Below are 23,009 nucleotides of genomic sequence, written 5' to 3'. Positions count from 1 at the left end.
AAGAAAAATAGGCTTGATGGAGTTACAGTTCCACGTTGCTGGGGAAGCCTCACAATCATGGTGGAAGGCAAGGAGGAGCAAGTCACGTCTTACATGGATGGCAGCAGGCAAAGAGAGGAGCCCATGCAGGGAAACCCTGTTTTTAAAACCATCAGATCTCATGAGACTTATTCACTATCATGAGAACAGCATGGCAAAGACCTGCCCCCATGATTCAATTACCTCCCAGCAGGTCCCTCTCATAACATGTGGGAATTGTGGAGTTACAATTCAAGACAAGATTTGGTAGGAACACAGCCAAACCATATCACTGTATGTTTGTAAGACCCTCAGCTAGGAACAGGGATGCAAAGCTACATAAGATATGGTTTCTACCTAGATGGCCCCATAATTATAGTATATAGATACCAGCAAATAGATAATGGCAGTGCAGTATGATTATACTGTGAAATGGTATGATTTTAAAACAAAAGAAATCCAAACTGGGAACACAGATAAAAGATGATTATCCACTGGAGATGATCTAGGTAAAAAGCAGATGAGATCAGAATTGGATCTTCACCAATGAACAAGAAAGTTAGGGGAGAACATTCTAGGCAAAAGAAGTAGTGTATGTAAAGCCTCACAGACATTGAAGGATATGAAGTGTTTGGGAAATAGTAATACAATGCAGCAGAAATGTAGAGTGTAAAGTGATGGAATAAGAGAAGGTAGATGATTAAGGAAACTCAAGTCAAATAACCTATTTGGTGAGAAGTCCTGTTGTAGAAGTAGCAAAATATTAAGAAGAAATTAGTAAGGTAAAAAAATCATAACAAATGTGTTAGTGTATGAATTATCACAACTATTACCTTCTCATTTTCTTCAATTTTGGACTCTTGCAGTGTGTAAGTAAAGCCACTGTACTGCTACTTGTCTATGTTTATCACCTTATCAACCTCATTCTGTTAAGTTCTTTAATTATACTTACTGTTGTTCAACTTGAAGCATACACAACCTTTCACATATATACCCCCAACTATATGAGAGGCACTGTTATCTGCAAAGCAATTTAACTTTTCTTTACAGATTGATTTGAACCAACAGTATGAAGCTGGCTCCTTAGAACAATGGAAAATAATTGGTTTAAAGTGATTCAAAAATACTCCCTTCCCAAAGTCATGAAAGTAGTAACACATTCCTTAAGTAGCAGACTACTTATGATCATGTGTGCTTTACTGCACTGAAGAACATCTCTTTAAGATGTTTGGAGAAGAACCACTTAAAGTGATTCTATGCGTAAGCCTCCCCTCCTCTGAAACTTGTCCGTTTGTCCATGTGTCTGGCATAGTTACTAGATGAAAGAAAAAACAAGAAAACAAGAAATTACCTGTGAAACTTTCAAGCATGAAATAACCTTCCAGAGCCAAGCCTACACATTACCTGGCATGAGTGTTCAATAAATGCCTGTTAAATGAATGACACACCGATAACCTCAGCTTCAATTTCTCCAAATATAAAATGAGAAACTAAATGATCATTAGAGTTCCTACCAATCTTAAGATTCAAATAGTTTTTTTCCCCACAAGACAATACAAAAGCATAAAAATGTACACATCAGTACAATTTATTTAGTCTTACTCTAATACAAGTTGCATTTGTTCTTTAAAAGAAACAAAGTATAAAACTATAAAAAAAATCACCTTGAAAATTACACAATTTTTTTTCAAAGCATGATTTTAAAATCACATCTTTAAAAAGTATGTTTGAGATGTGCCACAAGGAATCATAAAAATTTTCAAAAGATAAAACATAAACATTGACACAGAAGTCAATTACTCAGTCACAGAAGTATTAAATATAAGGAAATTTTGATGAATTACAGCTTTATTTCTGCTGCTGTCAGGGGTACTTCTAAGATGGGATTCACAAATTTTACGAGAACTTTAAGCTGAATAGATTTGTCATGTTACTAATGCTATAAATTAATTCTAAACCATGGTTTGGGCATTTCACAAACATTGAGAACACTAGTTTTTGGCTTTGGTAATGACTGCAAATACTAAATTCTTTTCTTTTTAATTGTAATAACATATACATCAAATATACCATTTTAAAGTATACAATTCAGTGGCATTTTGGCACATTCACAATATTATGCAACTATCCCCACTATCTTGTTCTACAATATTTTCATCAATCCAAAAGAAAACCCCATACCCATGAAGCAGTCACTCCCCCTCCCCCAGCAACCATGAATCTGATTTATCTCTATGAATTTACCTATTCTGAATATCTCATATAAATGAAATCATATAAGATGTAGCCTTTTGTGTCTAGCTTCATTCACTTAGGTTTTTTATCCTCCAAAGAATATCACATCTTTCTGCATTTAAGGTAACAACATTTATGTAAATCATGAGAAAAGGAAGCTAAATGACATCTGAGGTAAGTGAATCTGTGCAATGACCTTTCAGAATGCAGTTAAAAGTTTTCAATACTGACTGGTATTCAAACATTGATCAAATGAACAATACTACTTTAACATTTTAAGTGCAAATAAAAATCTTTAGAATTCATGTCCACCGAATTATTGGCCATTCAGAGTAAGTTATTTCATATGTCATGGCTGTCATGACAAAGCTATTGGAATGTTGTAGGGACCAACACTGTTCTTTCCATATTTTATTTAAAATACAGATTTTTTAAAAAGTCATCAATTGATATAAAAGACATCCAGATGACATAATTATTCATTGGGTAATTTTACTCTTGAGCAGATACAGTGCCCATTATTTCCATGGTTTGGTTTCTTTCAATCAAATAACATGGTTAAACCTGAATGCTGATACTTGTTAGATTCAGCAAGACTTGCTGATTTTTGAAGAAAAAAATGAAAAAAAATTTGTTTCTTCATGGGTGAGCTGAGAGAGACTTTAAAACAAGTGTGATGTTACTTAAATCTAAAACTACTGACCAAAATGACTAAATTCAGGGTCACCTCACCAGAAAACTGAAGTCATGGGATAAAGAAGCAATAATGACAATATAGAAAGGAGGATTTCAACAGAAAAAAAAAATATTCTAGGACAGCAGAGTGCAGGACCCCTTTTTTTTCAACTTAAATCTTTTGAATATTAACAAATTGTTACTGTTCTTATGTCATCAGACTTTAAAACTTATTCACTATCATGAGACTAGCATGGGAAAGACCTGCCCCGTGATTCAATTACCTCCCAGCATGTCCCTCTCATAACATGTGGGAATTGTGGAGTTACAATTCAAGACAAGGTTTGGTGGGAACACAGCCAAACCATATCACTGTATGTTTGTAAGACCCTCAGCTAGGAACAGGGATGCAAAGCCACATAAGATATGGTTTCTACCTAGATGGCCCCATAATTATAGTATATAGATACCAGCAAATAGCTAATGGCAGTGCAGTATGATTATACTGTAAAATGGTATGATTTTAAAACAAAATATAACAATGTTACTTTTTGACTGTAAGGGGTATTAAAAAGCTAACTCTAGTCAGTTTCTCTGTCAAACAATAAACAAATATATCAACCTATTTGCCTTACATCTGAGAAAGAAAATTTCTAAAAATTTGTATTAGAAAAGGGTAGAAATTAAATCTGATGAATTTACCTTTGTTAGGAGCAACTGACCTGATTAATTGGTTTTGAGAGTTCAACACAAATGCAGTTTTATTACTTTCAAACACACGAACTATTAACCACCACAAGAACTAGCTACGTATTGAAGAACCATTCCCTAATATTTGCATACAAATGGGTTAATGATTTTGGAGATGTTTAAATTTTTACCCAGTATTTGCCTTATGTTGTCAGTTCACTTCAGAAATGTTTTCTTCATAGTAAAAGACAGAAGCATATCAAAAAGATTGAAAATTATTTTTAAAAAAGGACTTTGCATCAATGAATTTTTACTATATTTCTATACAGCATGTTCATGAATCTTCCTTATAACCCATTTCTTTGTAGTTTATTAATGAAAAGTCACTGTCCACATAATACACTGAAATATAAAACAATCTGAATACAAAATGCCAGTTTTGAAATGTGCTAAGGTAACAAAGCACCTAAAGATGTATCGCCATTAATACATCTCAAGGTGTACTGGCCAATTATGAAGATTATATATGTCAAATAAACATATGTATAAGCAATTTATTTAAAAAGTTTAATCATAGATGCAATAACCTATTTGTAAAATTCAGCAAGAGACCCTAATTTCGTAAAGTTTTCAGAGCAACATGCCACACCTGGTTAGTTTGTTTCCTTTTGGTATTGCCCCAAAATGCTTTCCAAAGCAGTAAGAATCAAATATCCTAGACAACATTTTCCAAATTTCCTTACATCTAAATGTCTCTTTTCTTCCTGCATTTGTAAAGTGAAAAAGTGATCCATGTAAGGACATAATTCTCTCTCAAATATCCTGGTACACTAATCACTGCCTAAATTTTGAGTACCTGTTTTCTCATCCATAAAATTCAAATTTGAAAGGTTTTATCTCTTGATCTCACTTTAATCTTTTAAATAAAGGGAATAATTATGTAAAAGATAAGCAAACCATCTTTCCTTTCCCCTTATTTAGAAAGGACTTCATTAGAGTTGATCTTTTCTGAATTCAAACTTTGCTTTTTTGGAAATCAGATAAATCCTGTCAAACCCCATTATTAAATTATCTTAAACACCATGAAACAAGTCACTGATGAGTTGATAAAGGTATAACTAATATTCTCTGCTTCCTAGACCTTATGAGCATCTTAAGTAAGACTACTTACAGCAACATTTAGATAACCAGTCAAACACCTATCAGAGAAATTATTTCCATCAAAAGTTTGTCCAGAGAATAAGGGCCAATTGCTTTCTTTCTACTGCACTTCTAAACAACCAACTCTGTAAGCTCCAATCACAATCACAACACCAATGTGGCATGTCATGCACAAAACAAACACATTTTAAAATATTTGAATAATTTTTCCTTAGGAAATTTTAAAATTAATAAACCCCATGTCTTTTCAGGTTGGGATGCAAAACATGAAGAAAACTCTTTTGCTTCCAAACACCTAAAAACTAGTCAAATCTCCACAGGTAAAACTGTTATCAATATAGTAACATAAGCTACCATATCTTCAAGGGATATGGAAGTTTTGCTGAAAATCCTATTATCATCAACATTACTAAGATCCCAACATCCAGTGTTAAAGGACAGATATAAATAACAACAACATTGATGAGAGAGGCAGCACAGAGTCAAAAAGATCAGAAAAGGTTCTATACTACTATAAACAAGAGATTCAATCTTTCATAACATCATATTGATAGGGTTGAAAAGATCCCTAAAAATATTTTTGTAGGATTTAATCCAATATTTGTCTACTTCTACTCTTTGATTACCCTATAATCTGAATATGTTCACGACTCTACACAACCACTAAACAAGAGAATGAGATGACTAGGCTAAATGTTACTGCTAATAAACTAAAATTTGCACTGCAATTTACCTTGAACAGAAGAAACACTAGTAAAATTTTAAATACTAGTAAAGACTAATTTAAAGAATACAAGTCCAACTACAGTACCCAGTGTATTTTGTCATATGGCTGTAAAATTGAGACAACATATATAGTTTAACCATTAATAAATTACCATTACTCTCAATTTTTGATTACACATATATTTATACAAACACACACAGGTACACACATATATCCACTCCAGTAATGCACCAGAGTGTAGCTGACATGACTCAGGCTTCCCTCTAAGTTCTAACACTTTACTGTGCATTAGAATCACCTGGAGATCTTGTTAAAACAGATTCCTGGGTCCCACCCCAGAGTTCCTGATTCACTAAGTCTGGAGAGAAGCCTAATAATCTGCATTTCTAACAAATTTCTAGGTGTTGATGTTCCTGCTAGTCCAAGGACCACACTTTAGGAACCACTGCTGTAAGATCTGTGAGTCTCAAAATCTAGTAAAAAAGAGTGAGAAAGGGAGAAAAAGGGAAAGGGAGAGGGAGAGAGGGAGAAAGATTAAGCTAACAGGCAGTATTGGGGAAGGAGGCAGAGGAAAAAAGTGAATTCAAATACTTCCCTCCATCCCAATGCTTGCCTTTTACCTTGCTATTTAGCAAAGACTAACGAATCAATGATGACTTCTCAAAGTACAATCTATTAGGCCAACATACAAACCTTTTCATACTTAAGAGGAGAGACAGATGGTTTATATGACTTTTAGAGATATAACCATGCTAGAAACTCTTCCGCCTTTCAGTGAACTTAGGTGGTATTACTTTCGAGACACTGAATGATCAGAGAAAGCTAAGTAATGAGTGTCTCATATTTTTAAAAAATTAAGGTTCACTAGTAAAACATGTGTGAGCAATGATAATCAACAACTACCATAACATGCAGAAAATCCACACTACAGAAACAATATGATTGTGTTGGAATTTGTCAAACAAGTATTAAAATTTTATTTAAATGAACCTTTTTAAGTTATTGAGCCATGTTAAGGGAAAATATTAATTTTATTAGAACTTGAACAAATGTTTCACAAAGAAAACATTTTAACAAAATGGTATGGTGGCATAACAATAACAAAAAAGAGAACAGCAAAATGTGTAAAAGAAATATAAGGTGGAAAATTATTAAATATCTCATAATCCAGTGTGGAAATAAGAAGTCTAAATTTAAAAACAATGAATTTTTAAAAGCATAACTATAAAACAAAAGTCAATGCTTGTGCTTTCCTAACCACAGACACATTCTTCAGCAAAACTTTAAAAGGCAGAGTTATATTTTATGGTATTTAATATATTTTTTCTGTTTTTTTCACAGAAATACAGACTGCTTATTCAATCTCACAGTTGAAAAAGAAATTTTAAGCACTGAGAAATAAGTATTCTACTATTTAAAATGACTGGTGAGGCAAAACAATTGATTAGTCTTTAATGCTGTATTTTTCAACTGTACTAAGGACTTGACCCAACCAAAACAAATCTTAAGCTTCAGAACTCTCTAATGCCCAAGGAACGCCTCTGCCTGATTGCCATATATGGGAATCAAGAACCTAGTAATCATAGAGCACTCTCAGGGACAAATGTAGGAAGAGAGGACACAACAGAGTTTTCACAATTTTAACAAGCAATCTGTCACCATTTCAGACTACCAAATGCTAAAGACAAATTGTTTAAGTATATATCCCCACCTTTGCAATTTATATCTAAACACTGATATATTCATTTTTTAAGCAGACCACATCAGATTAATAATGGTATAAATCAATTTGAAAACTATAATAAACTACTTCAAGAATAGGTATATTTTTCCATTATACCTTGACCATTACGCAAAGATGCAATTCTTACTTTCTTGGTAGTGAAGCCTATGGGAAATTAACTTGGAAATGTTTCAAAGAGATTGTCAACCAAAACACGTTTCTACATGATTGTCATTTTAAAAGATAACAAATTTCATGTTTTTAAATGTCTTAAAACAACACAGTTGTAATGTTTATAAACATCAAAAGGCAAAAATTTAATAGTTAAGCCCTTTGCATTCTGAATATTTGAAATTTATACAATATGCCCAATTCAAACTTAAAATGAGGTATATTTTCTTTTAAAACATTAGATATCCAGCAAATATGTAATACCAGGAGCAGTTTCAAATTACAGTATATTCACAGGCTTGCTTTTTGTTTGCTTGTTTTTGCATTGTCCTGTCATATAACACACTGCGATGAGTCTTTGGATGTGGCATCTAACAAAAAAGAAGGCTGCACATGGTCACTCTCTGTGTTGAATTGTAAGTATATGAGATTAAAAACATCTTTGTGGATTATTTTTAAAACATGATAAACTGCATTACCAAACTTTAATTACGATTTTACATATGTAAGTATATATTAGAGATCATCTGTGCATTAACAATTGTATAGGGAAGCACTAAAAAACAAAAACATTATAATGATCTTATGGCAGTGCTTAAGAAATTGAGAATATTTTTATATGAAAAACCTATGCTGTAAAAAATCTGAGTCAAAGTTTTGCTTTTTGATTGCATGGGTTGCAACCCACAGAAAACAGGAATAAATTGGTCAGGATATTTTTAGTTTAAGAAGCAAAAATTTAGGAACCAAAATATGCACACCACTGAAAATACTAATTCTTAAAATTATGCGGCTAAAAATTAAATCACCCTGTCCAGCAAGTTCCAAAAATTTCACACATTTCAAACATTAAGGCAACTTTTTCCAACTAAACAGTACTTTATAAAAATAGATGTCACTTCAAAACATTATATACATAGTGACAATAAATTTAGCTAGTTGTAATATTTAATACATTAATAAGGTTTCACATATTACAAAGAAATTATACTAGGTGCTTGCATATATGTGCAAGTAAAATTACAACTTTTAAAGTACAGGTTTTAAAACTGAGCGTAGTGAACGTCCTTCTTTAGTGAGTTCTCGTGTCACACACATACATGGCAAAGGGATTGCTTCCTCCCGTTTCTCGACAACATTGTAACTGCATTTCTTCAAGTGGTCGGCCATGCTTAGGATGTCAGCAAATTTCCATTCATTAACAGAACAAAATGCAGTACTAAATCGCCATACCTACAAGAAAATTCTACTTTAGATTTAAACAAGTCAATCTGTAGAGAATCAAAACACACTTTTTGCTCCTACTGTGTACATTTCTGCTATTGCAGAAGCATCCAATATAAAGTTTCAAATAGCTATAAAATTAAAAATTGGCAAATCCTTTTGGATACAAATATATCTGTCAAATATTTACAAGGTAAATCACTTCTATGACATTATGACTTCAATAAATTTAAAAACAATAAAAGACAAAACTCAGTATTAAAAATCACACCCCAATCTGGCTTACCAAATGATTTTTATAAAATTAAAACTGCACAAATTCAGAGCCATTTCCTAAAATATTATGTACTGCACACTATTCTTTCATACTCTCCGACTGGCTATCTAGAACTAACCACACTCTGGAGATACAATGCAAGTGTTTTTCTTTTTTTCTCCAGATTTTTCTCTCCCATTCCTATTTATACTATCAGTACTACAAAATACCTTAGAATAATGTATGCCAAGGTAAGCTTATTTTCCTGCTGTTCACAAGTACTAAAGGTGCTTAATAATATTCAAGTACTTCGATTTGTTCAAAATCGCTCTGAAATTTTATATAAAAATAATATTTGTAAAGTGGATCCTATTTTAGTTCATATCATTGTAAAACATGTTTCTAGGCAAAATATTCACCCGCCATCCCTATTCATGTCTGTAGGTAAAAATATTGGCTTCTTCCCCTTTTGTCCCCCCAACAGCTCTAGGCCCTAAAGCACTGTCAAATTATTAGTCCAGTAAAGACTGTGCCCCATGCCCCTCATCTTTACAAATGAAACATATAGCTACCTGAACATAAGTAACAAGCATGAATGCAGAGCAGGACAGACCTAGATAACAAGCATGAATGGGGCAGGACAGGCCTAGGCATCCCTGCTAAGTGTATCAACAGGCAAATGTTGATACAGGGAATAGTTTACAATGCGTTGAACAGCAGATGCTTTAGAACAAGCCTGTCTAACCCGGGTCCCGTGAGCAGCATGTGGTCCAGGACAGCTTTGAATGCAGTCCAACACAAATTCGTAAACTGTCTTAAAACGTTATCTGAATTTTTTTTTTTTTTTTTTTTTTTTTAGCTCATCAGCTGTAGTTAGTGTATTTTATGTGTGGCCCAAGACAATTTTTTCTACCAATGTGGCCCAGGGAAGCCAACAAATTGGACACCCCTGCTTTAGAGAGTGCCAGATTTAAGCAAAACCCTCAGCATTTATTGCTTCTCAGGAAAGCAAGGTAATATCTTCTCGGGGTGGCTAGATGTCTTCAAATTTTGTGGGAAACCAATTATTTGTCAACTAGCAATAGAAAGTCCCCATTGTTCAGCACAAGGGTACCCCCTATACTCCTTAGGGTTATGATCAATTACCCTTTATGGAGTAATTTCCCAGGAGTCAGTGAAGGCCTAGTGATAGTATAGATGTCACTAGCCTCCCTTACCATTCCCTATGCTCACAAAACTACAAAGGCATTAGTTTTCTTTAAGCTTTGGCAGGTGAATTAGCTGAAAGATTCAATGGAGACAGGCAGTCTCTCTACTTCCGTACAACTGAGAGTCTGCTGAAGCAAACTTAGGAAAAGCAGGCAAAAGAAAATGTATGACTCCCCCTGCTGATTACAAGATTTCTTAGTAATGGATCCATCTTTCATCCAAGTACGCATCAAGTATTTACTGAGTGCCTACTACATAGTAGCTGCTATGCAAGGGAGTATTTTGGTTCCCTGAGAGTCCCACTTCTCAAGGAATTTACAGTCTAGTGACTGAAACTGATCAATCAATTTCAAAACAGCACAGTGAGTTCTTTAGTAGAGGTATATAATGGAGCACCACAGGAACACAGAGCAGTGCAACTCTCAGAAGGTGTCAGGGTTTGGGTGCCAAGAAGCTATCTTCAGGAGGTAAAACCTGAAGAGTAAGCAGGACACAGCAAGAAAGATGAAGATCAAAAGATGGAGAAACCAGTTTCCTAAGTCAATTAGTTGGCAAGCTTACTTAACCTCTGTTTGTCTGTAAAATGGGGACAGTGGATTATGTAAGTTAATACAAGTACTAATGCACACTGAGTAGCATATTGCAGGTGCTCAAGTGTGAGTATTAGGGATGGCATACTTTAAAGACTTAATGCAAGAAAAAACATTAGGGAACTGTCAGTAAATCAACATGGTTACAGTATAAAATGAAAAGGAAAGTGAAAAGATAAAGATGAGATTACGAAAAGTCTCAAATGTTTTATTAAGGAGCTGGACTCTATCCCGGGGTGATGAACAAATATTAAACACGTTTTTAAGCACTGCAGTGACAGTGTAAGAACTGTATTCAAGAAAATACATATCACATTAGCTCTTGTGTACAGAATATATTTTAGAAGGGCCCAAATGGAAGTAGGAACCCAGTTAGAAGGAAGCTGTTGTTGTAGTCTAGGAGACTACTAAAGTTGGGAATGAACTTGGGAAATGGCAGTGCAAACAGAGAAGCAAACCTGAGAGGTATGAGAAAGGGAAAATAAACAGGACTTCATGAGTATCTGAATAAAAACAAAGGGGGGAGAAAAAGCAGTCAACATAACTCCTAAATTCCTGGTTTAGGATACTTGGTGATGATGGTGCCACTTTCTCAGACTAAGAGGGGGAGGACTGGAGTAGGCTGGATATGTTGAGTTTGAGAAAGCTGTAGGGTAATCAAGTGGAAATGTCCAGTAGATGCTTGTGTATAGTGGAGCAAATGGCTAGGAGACAGATGTGTGACTAATCTACATAAATGATGGCGAGTTAAATTTGAAGAGTAGGTGAGATTTTCTGCAGGAATGATTATAGAATCCCCAAAAAACATTTCACTCCATATGTCAATACTAGTAGGCAAAGATAAAAAGACCATACTAAGAGTGTCCCATCCCAAAGGGAAGAAAAGATACAAAATCATATGGAAAACAAAAATACACACAAACACAAGTGGTAGAAACTTTCTGCCATCAGAAATTCCCTTTTGGGAAAAAAAAAAATCATGAAACAATTTATGTGATCATTTATTGGTCAAAGCCTCAGGGAAACCAAGTGGATGTAGAATTCTGAAAAATCAGTGCAATGAATGAAAGAAAACTTAAAGGTGCTACAAATAAAGCAACCAGTTTGAATGCTGTGCAACTAAATGTAAAGTTTATCACAATTGTTTCCACTTTATAAAATGTAAAAGCTTCATATTGTAAGTGTTCAAAAATAAAAAACACCTTCAATCAAAGATATCTGTAATGCCTTCCAGGTCCTACTGAGTAGTGCCAAATAGAAGCTGAGCAAAAGTAGGGTATCACAGAAGGAAAATGGTGTAGCTTGAATTTGCTTAGGTCTGCCTAAATCTCCAGCTCAAGTTTCCAATACAGTATGCATCACTTCTTTGGACTCCACTAAACCGAGTCCCCACCCAAAATATCAAATCCTACTGCCCTACTGTTTTCTCACACGAGCCTGAAGCATTTCCTCATTCATCCATTTATGTTCCTCTGGTCACTTTAATATATGACCATAGTCGTAGTTATAACTTTTTCTCATCTCTCGCTATTTAGGTTATACCTGAAACAACCAAATCCTAAGAACGAAATGGCCATAGAATGGAGAGACAATTACAAGCAGGAAAAAAACCCTCTTCTTACTTCCTCCATTATCTTATGATGCAAATTTTTCAGATGGAATCCAAATTAGAAGATGGTAAAATGGACCCAAACAAAAAAGAGTTGTTATAGAAAAATTGAGAAACATAAGTGGTCTCTGCCATATTAGATTATAATCTAGTTCTAGTAAACCTATAATTATGGCAAACAATTCTAACTATCCTAGTTCATTATTAATTTCCATTAAAAAAATTCTGTCATCACATTGATTTAGTAAGTTTTAGGGAATGGTCAATTTCTCAACAAGATATTAATTGTATTAATTCAGCAGTATTACGAAAGCCCTCTTTATGTCAAATAAAAGGCTGTAAAGATTACACTAACCTTTTCTTTTATCTGCCATGATGAATTTCCTTCTGGATACTTCCTTTTCCCCCACTGCAGTATGACCATGCCACGAGACTGAAGCAGGCTGCCACACACATCCCTCATTAACTTGGATACACATGAGAGCTGGCATAAACTGAAGCCATCAAGAAAGCCTGCAATATGCTGCAGGACCTCAAAAGGAAGACTACTTAGATGGTCATTATGTAATCCCAACACACAGTTTCTAGCAGGCTCCACTAATACTGTAGATACACATGGCTGAACTCCAAATGACCGCAAATGGCGATCATGTATAATCTTCGCTCCTTGTATTGATGGACAAAATCTACGCTGAGAATAGGTACAACCATAGTAAGCTAAAGGGCACCTCTGTTCCATCCAGCCATTGAGTCCAGCATGAATGTCACCATGCACATTCTTAAAATGGGAAGAAAATTCTTTCCTTCTAAATAACTGTCCACACACAAAGGTAAACATTGAACGCTGCTTGGGTTGGTACCTAGCGACACATTCCAATACTAAATCCAGCCCAAGTGTCTGAAATGGACTTGGATTTGAAAGCTGTGGATTGGCATGATCACAAGCTGAAGCTGAAGCTATCTCCCCAACCATTGTATTTGTAGCTAATATTGCAGATGGAAGTGAAAAAGTCTGAGTCCCAACGTCAATATGATAAATATCAGCCATGCGGCTATCAGATATACCCCGACCTCCTGGAGAATCTCCTAGACAAAACAGCAGCGCTGCTGTGATCAGATCTATTCCTTGGAGGCCCATGGGATCTTCTGCAACTTCCAAATCTGATGTATCTACTGCTTTATCTTCCTTTGGTTTACACCAACATGAATTAGAAAGAAAACTGAATGAAGGAGCATGACTGAAAGATAAGACATCCACATTCTTCAAGTCCCCTAAGTCTACTTTTTTCCAACACAATTCACCTTCATCCTCATCATCTGGCATGAGGATATGCTGAACCGTGCCATTAGGCAAGGCACTGGATGGTATTATTTCCCTAAGTTGTGCTGCTACCGCAAGTGAGCTGGAAGGTTTTGAAGTGCCATCTGATGCCACACGGTCTCCATTTGTTAAGTTACTTTGTTTTGAATCACCATGTAAATTCTGATTCTGGTCTATGACCTGGGTACATATATTTTCCAAAGGAAAGCCATTACAAAGAGCTGAAGTGTCATAAGAACTTGTATTCAAGTCACATAATAAATCACTTGAACCATTTTGTTCAGACTGGGCATTCTGATCTGTGTCATTGTAGTCAATTCCACCTACTGCTCCTATCTCCTCCTCATAAAGATGATCTTGGTCTTTCAAGTTTTGATCCTCTAAGCTTTCTCTCGCATTTTGCTCTTCATCCATGTCATTTGGGATACTTGTATTTAACATGCCAATGTCTCTTGTAGCAGTATTCAGGATATCCAAAGCAGCAGCCAAACTTCTGGTTGTTTCTACAGTAGCTTGATAAAGTGCACCATAAGATTCTTCATCAACAGATACCAAACCATTAGTATGTGGTATTTCTGGGACACTTGATTTAACTGAGATTTGTTCTCTAGGTTTGGATACTTTATCAGTTGCTTTTGACATCATGGTGGCTACTTTGAGGGATTCTAAGAGCATCCTTTGGTCTTGAAGAGCCAAGGCCATATCCAATTGTGCCACTTCATCAACATCTCTGCTTAGATTTTCATATGATTTCCGGTCTGCATAACTAACTGGCCATCGATTCCATTCCATAGTACAGCACACCACACTTGCAGGACACATTTCCAGATGTTCAGCAACTTTATTTCGGGCCATGGTAAACGGACATCCAAAGTCACTATTTAAGCAAGGCACTCGTTCAAATGGACATAAAAGTCGATGCTCTTCAGCTTTACAAGAATGGAAAACTGCACCACAAACCAATGGACAACCAATCAAATCACAGGAAATCCCAGGCTCTGGTCTAGTCATGCACCGTCTACTGACACAATTCACACAATGGGAATGCTGCAGCTGCTCCTCCATAATGGCTAGCACAGCTCTGGTTGATGAAATGGAAAAAGATAAGAAGTTAGCCAAAAAATTGTTGATTTTTCAAAATTGTTTAATAATTAAATCACTAATGTATCTAATATCTTGGTTTATTTTAGGATGACATATATAAAATAAACATATTTAACCAGTTAATTTTACATATAATCAATGTCTTGAAAGGACGTAAGCACTTATATTCTAGTAACAATTCAATACTATAGAATGTCATAAGGGCTCATTTTTATATACCATATAACAATATGCCTAAAAGCGCAAAAGTTTCAAAATATATGATTTAAATTCTAATACTGTATACTACATAATGCTAAAAACAAGTTAATGTGCATTTTAGATTTCAGAGTGTTTTCACTTTTATCTTTCTAATTTCAACTAAACTGATTTTGATTGTACCCCACATTGCAGAGACTTCATATTACTAAAAAAGAACAGTATGAATTTCATGAATGTATTTAAAACTTTATTAGAAGTTTTCTTTTCATTCCTTCTAAATGAATTCATTTAAGATTTCATCTATTGATCCCTCCTTCTATATATGCCTTAATAAATTCCGCAACAAATTAAGTCTTAATTAGAACATACAAGGAATTTATCCAGAAAATAAAAGTTCTAGCTCAAGCTCTGTGGCTGTGGGCCAATCACTTACTTTTGAGGGTCACATTCATTCACTAAATGCCTATTTATTGTTTATCATGGATCAGGCACTGTGTTCGGTGTGGCAATATGAAGATTAGCAAGTCACGGTGCCTCCTCTCAAAAAGCTACAGCAAGATGTCAAAGACAGTAAAAAGTGTATGTCGTTTTTATGTGGTCCATATGATAGAAGTAAAATGGTACAAATAGAGAAGATAATAATCAATATGAGTAGGGATTAAAAAATAATTCACAGTAGTCTTGAAAGAGAGGTCTTAAGTACGGGAGGGTAAACTGGTAAAAACGAGAGGAATTCAGTGCTGAAGTAATAGCAAATGCAAATACCAAAAAGCATGAATTAGCAAAACCTCAAGTTCCCTAGTATTGTTGGATCACAGGGAAAAATGCAAGGTATCTGTAAAAGATGAGGCCAGAAAGGAATAAGGCAAATCATAATGAGTGCTTTATGCTGCTCTAAAGAGTTCACACTTTTACAACTGGAAGTCACTGAGAATTGTAAGCAGAGAAATAGTTCTATAAAATAACATGAATGGATTAAGTCTTTCCTGCTTTAAAATTTGCACTGTAACTTTTATAAAGAAAAGTTTTACATCAAAAATAAAAGTCTAACCATAATATATTGACTTAATTATAATTAGTGAGTCTATTCAATGTATTTTTAGTATAATCAACTTCTTTACTGGCGTGTTTCCTATTAGCAATAAAAACTTAAAAGATTATTTAACCTCTAAAAACTGAAATAATAGTCATGGTGTCTCAAACCTGTAATCCCAGCACTTTGGGAGCCAAGATAGGAGGGTCGTTTGAGGCCTAGAGTTCAAGACCAGCCTGGACAACATAGTAAGACCCTCTCTCTACAAAACAAAAACAAAAAAATTAGCCAGGCATAGTGACATGTACCTATAATCCCAGCTACTTGGGAAGCCAAGGCAGGAGGCTCAATTGAGCCCAGGAGATTAATGCTGCAGTAAGCCATGATTGTGCACCCCCGCATTCCAGCCTGGGTGACACAGTGAGACTCTGTCTCAAAAAGTGATAATAATAATTGAAATAATAACATAATATCCGCCCTTTGCCACCATTTTTTTTTCTTATCCAGTCAAGTTTTCTAAAAAAAAAATACCACCAAAAAACTTCTAATCTCCTATATGTCCTTTAACTCTCTATTCTGGCTCTATTTTTACTACCCCTCTTAAAACCACTCTGCTGAGAACCTCAATACTAAATCTGGAGGGCATATTTTTCCAGACCCCATCTTCCGTGGCCACTGTATCGTGATGATGACTAATCTCTTATTTTGGGACTATTACATCCTCTTACTTTTCATGATGTCACTCCAGTCTTTCTCCTACCCTTAGTTTTCTTAACTATTCCTCAATAATAATTACTTAAATATTACATTTCTTCAGGGCTTATGTCATTTTTTGCTTATTCTGCACATTCTCCCTGGGTGCTTTCATTTTCTCCAAAAGTTTCAATTACCACACATATGCTGAAAATCCATCTATACATCCTACCAGATTCCTCTTTCAAACTCCTCTTCACTCTCTACAATGGATTACTTATGATATATTTCTACTTGTATATGGCACGGGCAACTCAGTTCAACATTTCCAAAATCAAATTGCATTGTAGTAGACAAGAATTTTCTGGACTGGAAGGTGATTCTTACCCTGTTTTCTTCACCTCAGTGCATAAGACATTGTTAACCCTATGACATATTTTTCCATAAAATCTATCTTGGCTCCAGGTAACTAATTAATCACTCTCAATTGCTATTATCTTTTTCTCCAGTTGAGGCATGAGTTTTCTCAAACTAGAAGAACAAAAGTGTACGTGAATCATCATCAACAGAGTTTTTCTTGATTCAGTAGAAAAGTTCCAAATTGATATTATGGTGTTCAATGATGTCAAACAAAAGACAAGGTACATACTCAACACCAAAACTGTATTTTTAAATTGTGTCAAAAATTACAAATTATGAGTTGAATATTTTTAAATGTTTATCTTCATAAATTTTAAAGATAAGTATAGAACTATAAAAATAGACATACTAAAATAGTCATATAGAAAAAGACTAGTGACAAACATTTGTAAATTAACCGGACATTTAAAGAGAAACTTTATTAAGAATTACAACAAATCTTACTGAGTGATTAGATTGTGAAACAGCTGTAGCTTTCTTATTTTGCAAGAACTAGACTGAGCTGATCTCACATGCTGAAGGTTACAAGCTTGACTGTTACTAAGGGAGAAACCTAAAAATACAAGCAGTTTCAACAGAAGTAACCAGTGCTCTCAGAACTTTTAGGGACACTTTATGTTACTGTACACACCATCACATGACACCACCAGGGAAAACACATCTTAAAAATATCACTTAATTCAAAAGCGCTTAAAATAGCGACTGCTTGAAACAGGGTCTGAGTTAAAAGCAGAAACAGCCATAATTTTCAAAGGTAGAAGGAAAGTAGTCAAGCTTCAAATAAATAGTCTCTTTTACACTATCCATCCCCCTTTGAATAAGGTTTTAAAAAAGCATTCATAGCAACAAGTTCATAACATTTATTATTTTCTGAAGTAGACTTAGAAGGAAGAGAGAACAGTAATTATGTGCCTATTTTATCCTTCTTTACACGTCTTTATAACAACCTGGAGGAAACTGAGGTTCAGAAAGAGTAAGTGATTTGCCAAGGTCATCTACCTAGTAAGTGGCAGAGATAGGACTATATGTTCTAGCTCCATGTCCGATCAACATCCATGGACAATAACAGGTATGTTTACTTATAAAAGTTTAAAAACATAAGGCGGCACTTCTGTAACTGGTGATCCAATGTTAAGACATTATGTGAGTAATGGAGATTACACAACTTTGCTTGTAGTTTATCCCAGTACTTAATCACTCCTGTGGTCAAGAAAGTCTTTTGGTCTCTTCCAATTTTAATAGCATTTTACTCTGCTTTGAATATATATGTTTTAAATTATTTGAAGAATAATTTACATAGATAATGCTCAGTATAAGTGTACAGAACATTACATTACTAAATTTAACAATTCTTAAAATAGCCATACAAATGAGGAATGAATTTCAATTCCATTTTCCTATTAACTATATTAAGAAAAAAATTAAGAAAATACAGTAGTCAATACTAAGAGTATTCTGAGTATTGAATTTAAAACTCCCCTAGATTCATCCTCCACCTAATCAAGACCACTAGATCAAATTAAACGTGCCTTTATAAAGTATTTTGCAACTGCCTGTAAATCCTGTAGAACAGGTTTAAAAACATCAATCTCTTATTTATCAGTTACACAGCAGGCACAGTAGAAAACAACTAACATCTCTAATAATTTACACTTGAATTTAAATTATTGGAAAAGTTTCGCTGGACCTGAAAATATTAGTAAATCATCAAATGTTTTCAATTCTTTCAATTTTCTCTAAGAGAAGTTCTTTGCCAACTCATACTCAGTGGCTGACAAGCAATTCATAAAAATAGTTCTAAGACATGGCATTTTCCCATATAATGAAATGAGATCTTGTCATTAAAGGCATAAATACATTGACCTCAAAAAAGTATTTTTAAAAATTCATTAAAATACATAAGGAGGTAAGTAAATATAAAGAAGTGCAAATTAGCATGATTTTAAAACATAAGAGTCATCTAATGTATTCAAAATAACCTGCTGCTTCAAGGCTGTTCCTAATGTCTGCCTTTACCTCTAACACACAGACAGAGACACATATCTTTTCCTCCACACACACCCCTACTGCCTCAACCCTAAACCTCCGCTTATGTGTTCCTTTTCCACATACTCCAAAGACAAGGTATGGATCCCCTATTGTGTGTACCCATTACACAATGCCTTTTTCCCTGGTAATACTAGTGACTACTCTAAGTAAGTCATTGTTTTGTTTAATATCTATTTCCACAGGAAAACTATAAGCTCCATGAAAGTCAGAATCATCTCTGTCTCATTCATTCTTATGTTCCCTACATTCAAAATTCTGCCTCAATTAGAGACCCATTTGTGTTAAATACACGAAGAATTATAAGGAAATAATGAAATGGACAAATCAGAGTCTTCATTTCATGGAAAACTACATATTCCACATAAAAATACCTTACAGATCTGGCATCAATCAAACTGAATCAAAATTACTTCACTGTACTGGCCATAAAAAGTCAATGGTGCTCAAACATATGTTGAGCACATAAGTAATATGTTTCAGGCATTATATATGGAGTTAGACAAATCATCTATCAAAAAAGCAAATCAGAGAAAGTTAGTTTCAACCTTCCATTGTTTTAAAATCTTAAATAATAATAATATGAGAAACACAGGAAGAAGCATTTACCTTATATATTTCTACTATTTTAATTCCCTAATCAAACCTGCAGACCAATTACTGGAAAAAAAAAAAAATGAATACAGAAGCACTGGGTTCAAAAAGAAAGGAAGAGATTAAGGTCTACACATGCAAAGGTACCTGAATAGAGAGTGAGAAAAAGAAGTTCAAAATAGGAAGTGCTATCAGCCTACAGCTTAATATTACAATTAACATGGTATTAAATAAAATATACTTAAAACAGTAATATACTGTTCCAATGTAAGGCTGATATAAAACTATAGACAGATTTGTTCAATTAATTAACCATTATTACAAGTTAAGTCCACAAATGAAATTTCAAATTTAGCAATCACTTATCAGCTCTTCCAGTGCAAATCTCATCCCTTGTAAAGTCCAGAGGTACTAGTGCATAGTACCTCTACTGACTGATCTGTTTATCAGGCGCACTCAGCTTTAAAAAATGATAATAAATCTGTACCTCAGTTAGGCATCTTATCTTACTGTTTAAAAAGAGCTGGGTTTGGGGGGCACTGGTTAGACAAAATCAAAAAGACATCCTTAAATTACCAACTCAAAGCACTAGCTTTCAATCCCAAATGGCTAAATGGATTACAAGGTATACATTCTTTTATTAAACTTTCGTTTTCATTTATAAAATGGATGACCTAATTATATGGATTTTTTTTACGTTTTATTGTTCCAGATATATCAAAACATATATTCTTCATTTCTAAATATGGTCATGGTCATGAGTAGCATATTCTAAAGCGATATCTATTTGCAATGTTCTCCACTAAATAAGCAAATGAAACGATCACAGACTTACATAGGAAATTGAAATAGTATTAATAAATATTTAATACTCAGACTCGAACCTATTTGAGTTGATACTCAGATAGAAATAATCCACCCAAACGGCAGAACTCAGTTTATTAAAACAGGTAACATGACATGGGGGAATGGGCTTCCAAGGAGTCTCAGCTTAGTGACCTTGAGGCAGTTACTTTACTCTGGAAACAACCTAGAACTTTAAAAAGGTTGTTTACAATTATGTGTATGTCCAATAGGATATAAACATGTACTTCTCAGAAACCAGATGTACTTCGATTTGCACAACAGCCACACTTACATACACAAAAATTGTATGTGTAATTATTTTTATGAGATCATTAATTAAATGCAATCATACGAAGAACTACCTAGTAATAACATTACCCATTCTTTAAAAAAAAGATTTTCATAGACTGGGTTTTAACTGATCCGCCTGTCTGCATCTAACATCTATCTACCTAAAATATAGAAGCAACTTGTTTAAGGCCAATCTCCTCTATTTCATCACACTGAATTTGAATTTAATTTATATTTTATACAGCCTTTGACTCAATTGTTTTATGTCAAAAAATTCTACAAATACAATGACATTCCATAGTATGTACTAACTCCTTTTATCAAATAAGCAGTCTTAGGAACTGAATTAAAAGATTTATCCAAAATCATACGGAATAGCATAGGGCTTACCCATTAAAATATTCACATCTTAGAAACATGTTATATCAAACAGTAAGCATTAACTAATGCCTATTTTAGTGACCTTAAGGTACCTCTCTATACACGCTATCATTACCTATATAATATTGCTTTTTAATGATATATTAGGACACTTTTTAGAAGAAGTCTCCCAATGCTAGACCGGGAGAAATACTGGATTGAAATTAAATACCTAGTACACTTGGTATACATTAAAGTGTGCCTATATTGGAAACCTCAGTTCTCTTATAGCATTCACGAAACTACACTATTACCAGAATTTAAAAAAAAAAAAAAAGTTACGTCACGGCACTAAAGTGCTAGGTAAAAACAAATTGGCAATTTAAAAAGTTAGCAAAACACCATGTTACCCCCAATTAAACTTCTGTGATGAGAAACAGTGACTAAGCATTAAGAAGAGTGATTCAGCGGAAACCGCATATTGAAATCTAACCCTCTGAAAAACCCTAAAGGTTTATTTTATGCTACTCTTTTCCTTTTGCCATGTCAACAACTGGACTGCTTTGGAAAACCTTAGTATGAGCAAATGCAAAACCTGTTAATATAATTTGCATAGGTCTCTAAAGAACAAACTATTGAAATTGAGCAAATGGAAATTTAAAAAGTTTGGGATTTTGTATTAAAAGAGTTTTAACTTAATCTACACCGATATCATAATGCCCATAAATAACTTCATCTTGGATCAGAGTCAACGAAGTAATCATGGAATAAAAGGTCAATTCGTTCCCAAGCATCTTTTATTTGGGACTTACGACAGGGCTCAAAAAAAAAAAAAAAAAAAAAAAAAAAAACACAAGAGAAAGGGAAAGGGAAATGGAGTACTAGGATCATGGTAAATACATACTGTTCTGCCTCTTTGCCTCTATACTCCCAAATACACACGTTAAAAACATATTGGCAGATTACTCTAAATTCAGCACGCGCTCTATAAACCCCTTCCAAGCAAAGCAGTTCCAAGGTGCAGGTCGTGGAACAACACAAATAACCTCAGGTCGGCAAAATAAGGAAGTTTCCCTTTAATAACGACCGAGGCTAAGGATAAGAACCTCTCACTTCCATGAATGGAAAAGTTACCAACTTTGCTCATCCCGTGCAGACAGTGGATGATGCCTCCCTAGTCTTACTTTAACCCATTTGTCCCCAAAGAACCCAAGTTTCTAAAAGCCAGACTCAACAAGAAGCTTAGGGTTCCCTAAGTTTAACTCCTCCTTCGTCCCTTCCCAATACACAGACACACAAACTGGGGGGAACACGGAGGTCGGTACCCTCGGGGCTTGAGTCGCCATTTGCTGACCTCAACGGCTGGCCAGGCATGCTGCCGGGCGCGGACACCAGCGCCACGGACCCCTTCTCAGCGCGACCGGACGGCCGACCCGGGACGCGAAAGGACCGGGGTCAGCCGCCTTTCCTCCACTCCAGGCCGGGCCCGTCAACCCCACGGTCGCCAGCGCCAGCGCCTTGATCCCGGCTGCCGGCCTCTAACTGCCCAGCCGCCGCCTCGGTCCCCGCCGCAGGGCGGACGGCGCCGGCCTCCTCTGCCGGCCTCTCGACACTCACCGGCCAGCGCGGCCGAACCGCGGCCCAGGCCCTAGCTGCCCTGGACGCCGTGCCCAGTTGCTCCGCTCTGTCCCGGCGACGCTCAGTGCCCCAAACAGCCGTCCGGACCGCCTCCTCCACCCCTCTTCCCCAGCCGGGCCGCCGCCTTTTCTCTTCTCCAGCCGGCCTACTCCAGAGGCAGCCGCCCTCCTGGCG

General features: G+C 35.3%; 1 protein-coding gene and 1 long non-coding RNA gene across 3 annotated transcripts in view; one reads left to right on the top strand and one right to left on the bottom strand.

Moving 5' to 3' along the window:
* LOC126952632 (uncharacterized) overlaps window positions 1–5,858 on the top strand; it is a 25,929-nt gene extending 20,071 nt beyond the window's left edge. The window contains exon 4 of the long non-coding RNA XR_007724965.1: window positions 5,031–5,858. This is a non-coding gene — a long non-coding RNA (uncharacterized LOC126952632). The remainder of the gene's footprint in view (window positions 1–5,030) is intronic.
* Window positions 1–23,009, bottom strand: part of FBXO30 (F-box protein 30) — a 25,881-nt gene extending 2,872 nt beyond the window's left edge. The window contains exons 1-3 of one of the 2 annotated variants that reach the window (XM_050787361.1): window positions 22,815–23,009; window positions 12,644–14,690; window positions 6,460–8,633 (exon numbers count right to left, since the gene is read on the bottom strand). In XM_050787361.1, the coding sequence (XP_050643318.1) occupies window positions 8,430–8,633; window positions 12,644–14,674 (2,235 nt within the window). In that variant the 5' untranslated portion in view covers window positions 14,675–14,690; window positions 22,815–23,009 and the 3' untranslated portion in view covers window positions 6,460–8,429. Of the gene's footprint in view, window positions 1–6,459; window positions 8,634–12,643; window positions 14,691–22,814 lie in introns of those variants that run through there. The other variant, XM_050787362.1, reaches the window with a different exon arrangement.

The sequence above is a fragment of the Macaca thibetana genome, chromosome 4, assembly GCF_024542745.1.
Source record: "Macaca thibetana thibetana isolate TM-01 chromosome 4, ASM2454274v1, whole genome shotgun sequence".
In the NCBI taxonomy this organism is placed as follows: Eukaryota; Metazoa; Chordata; class Mammalia; order Primates; family Cercopithecidae; genus Macaca; species Macaca thibetana.
This window is presented reverse-complemented; position numbering and strand designations above follow the sequence as displayed.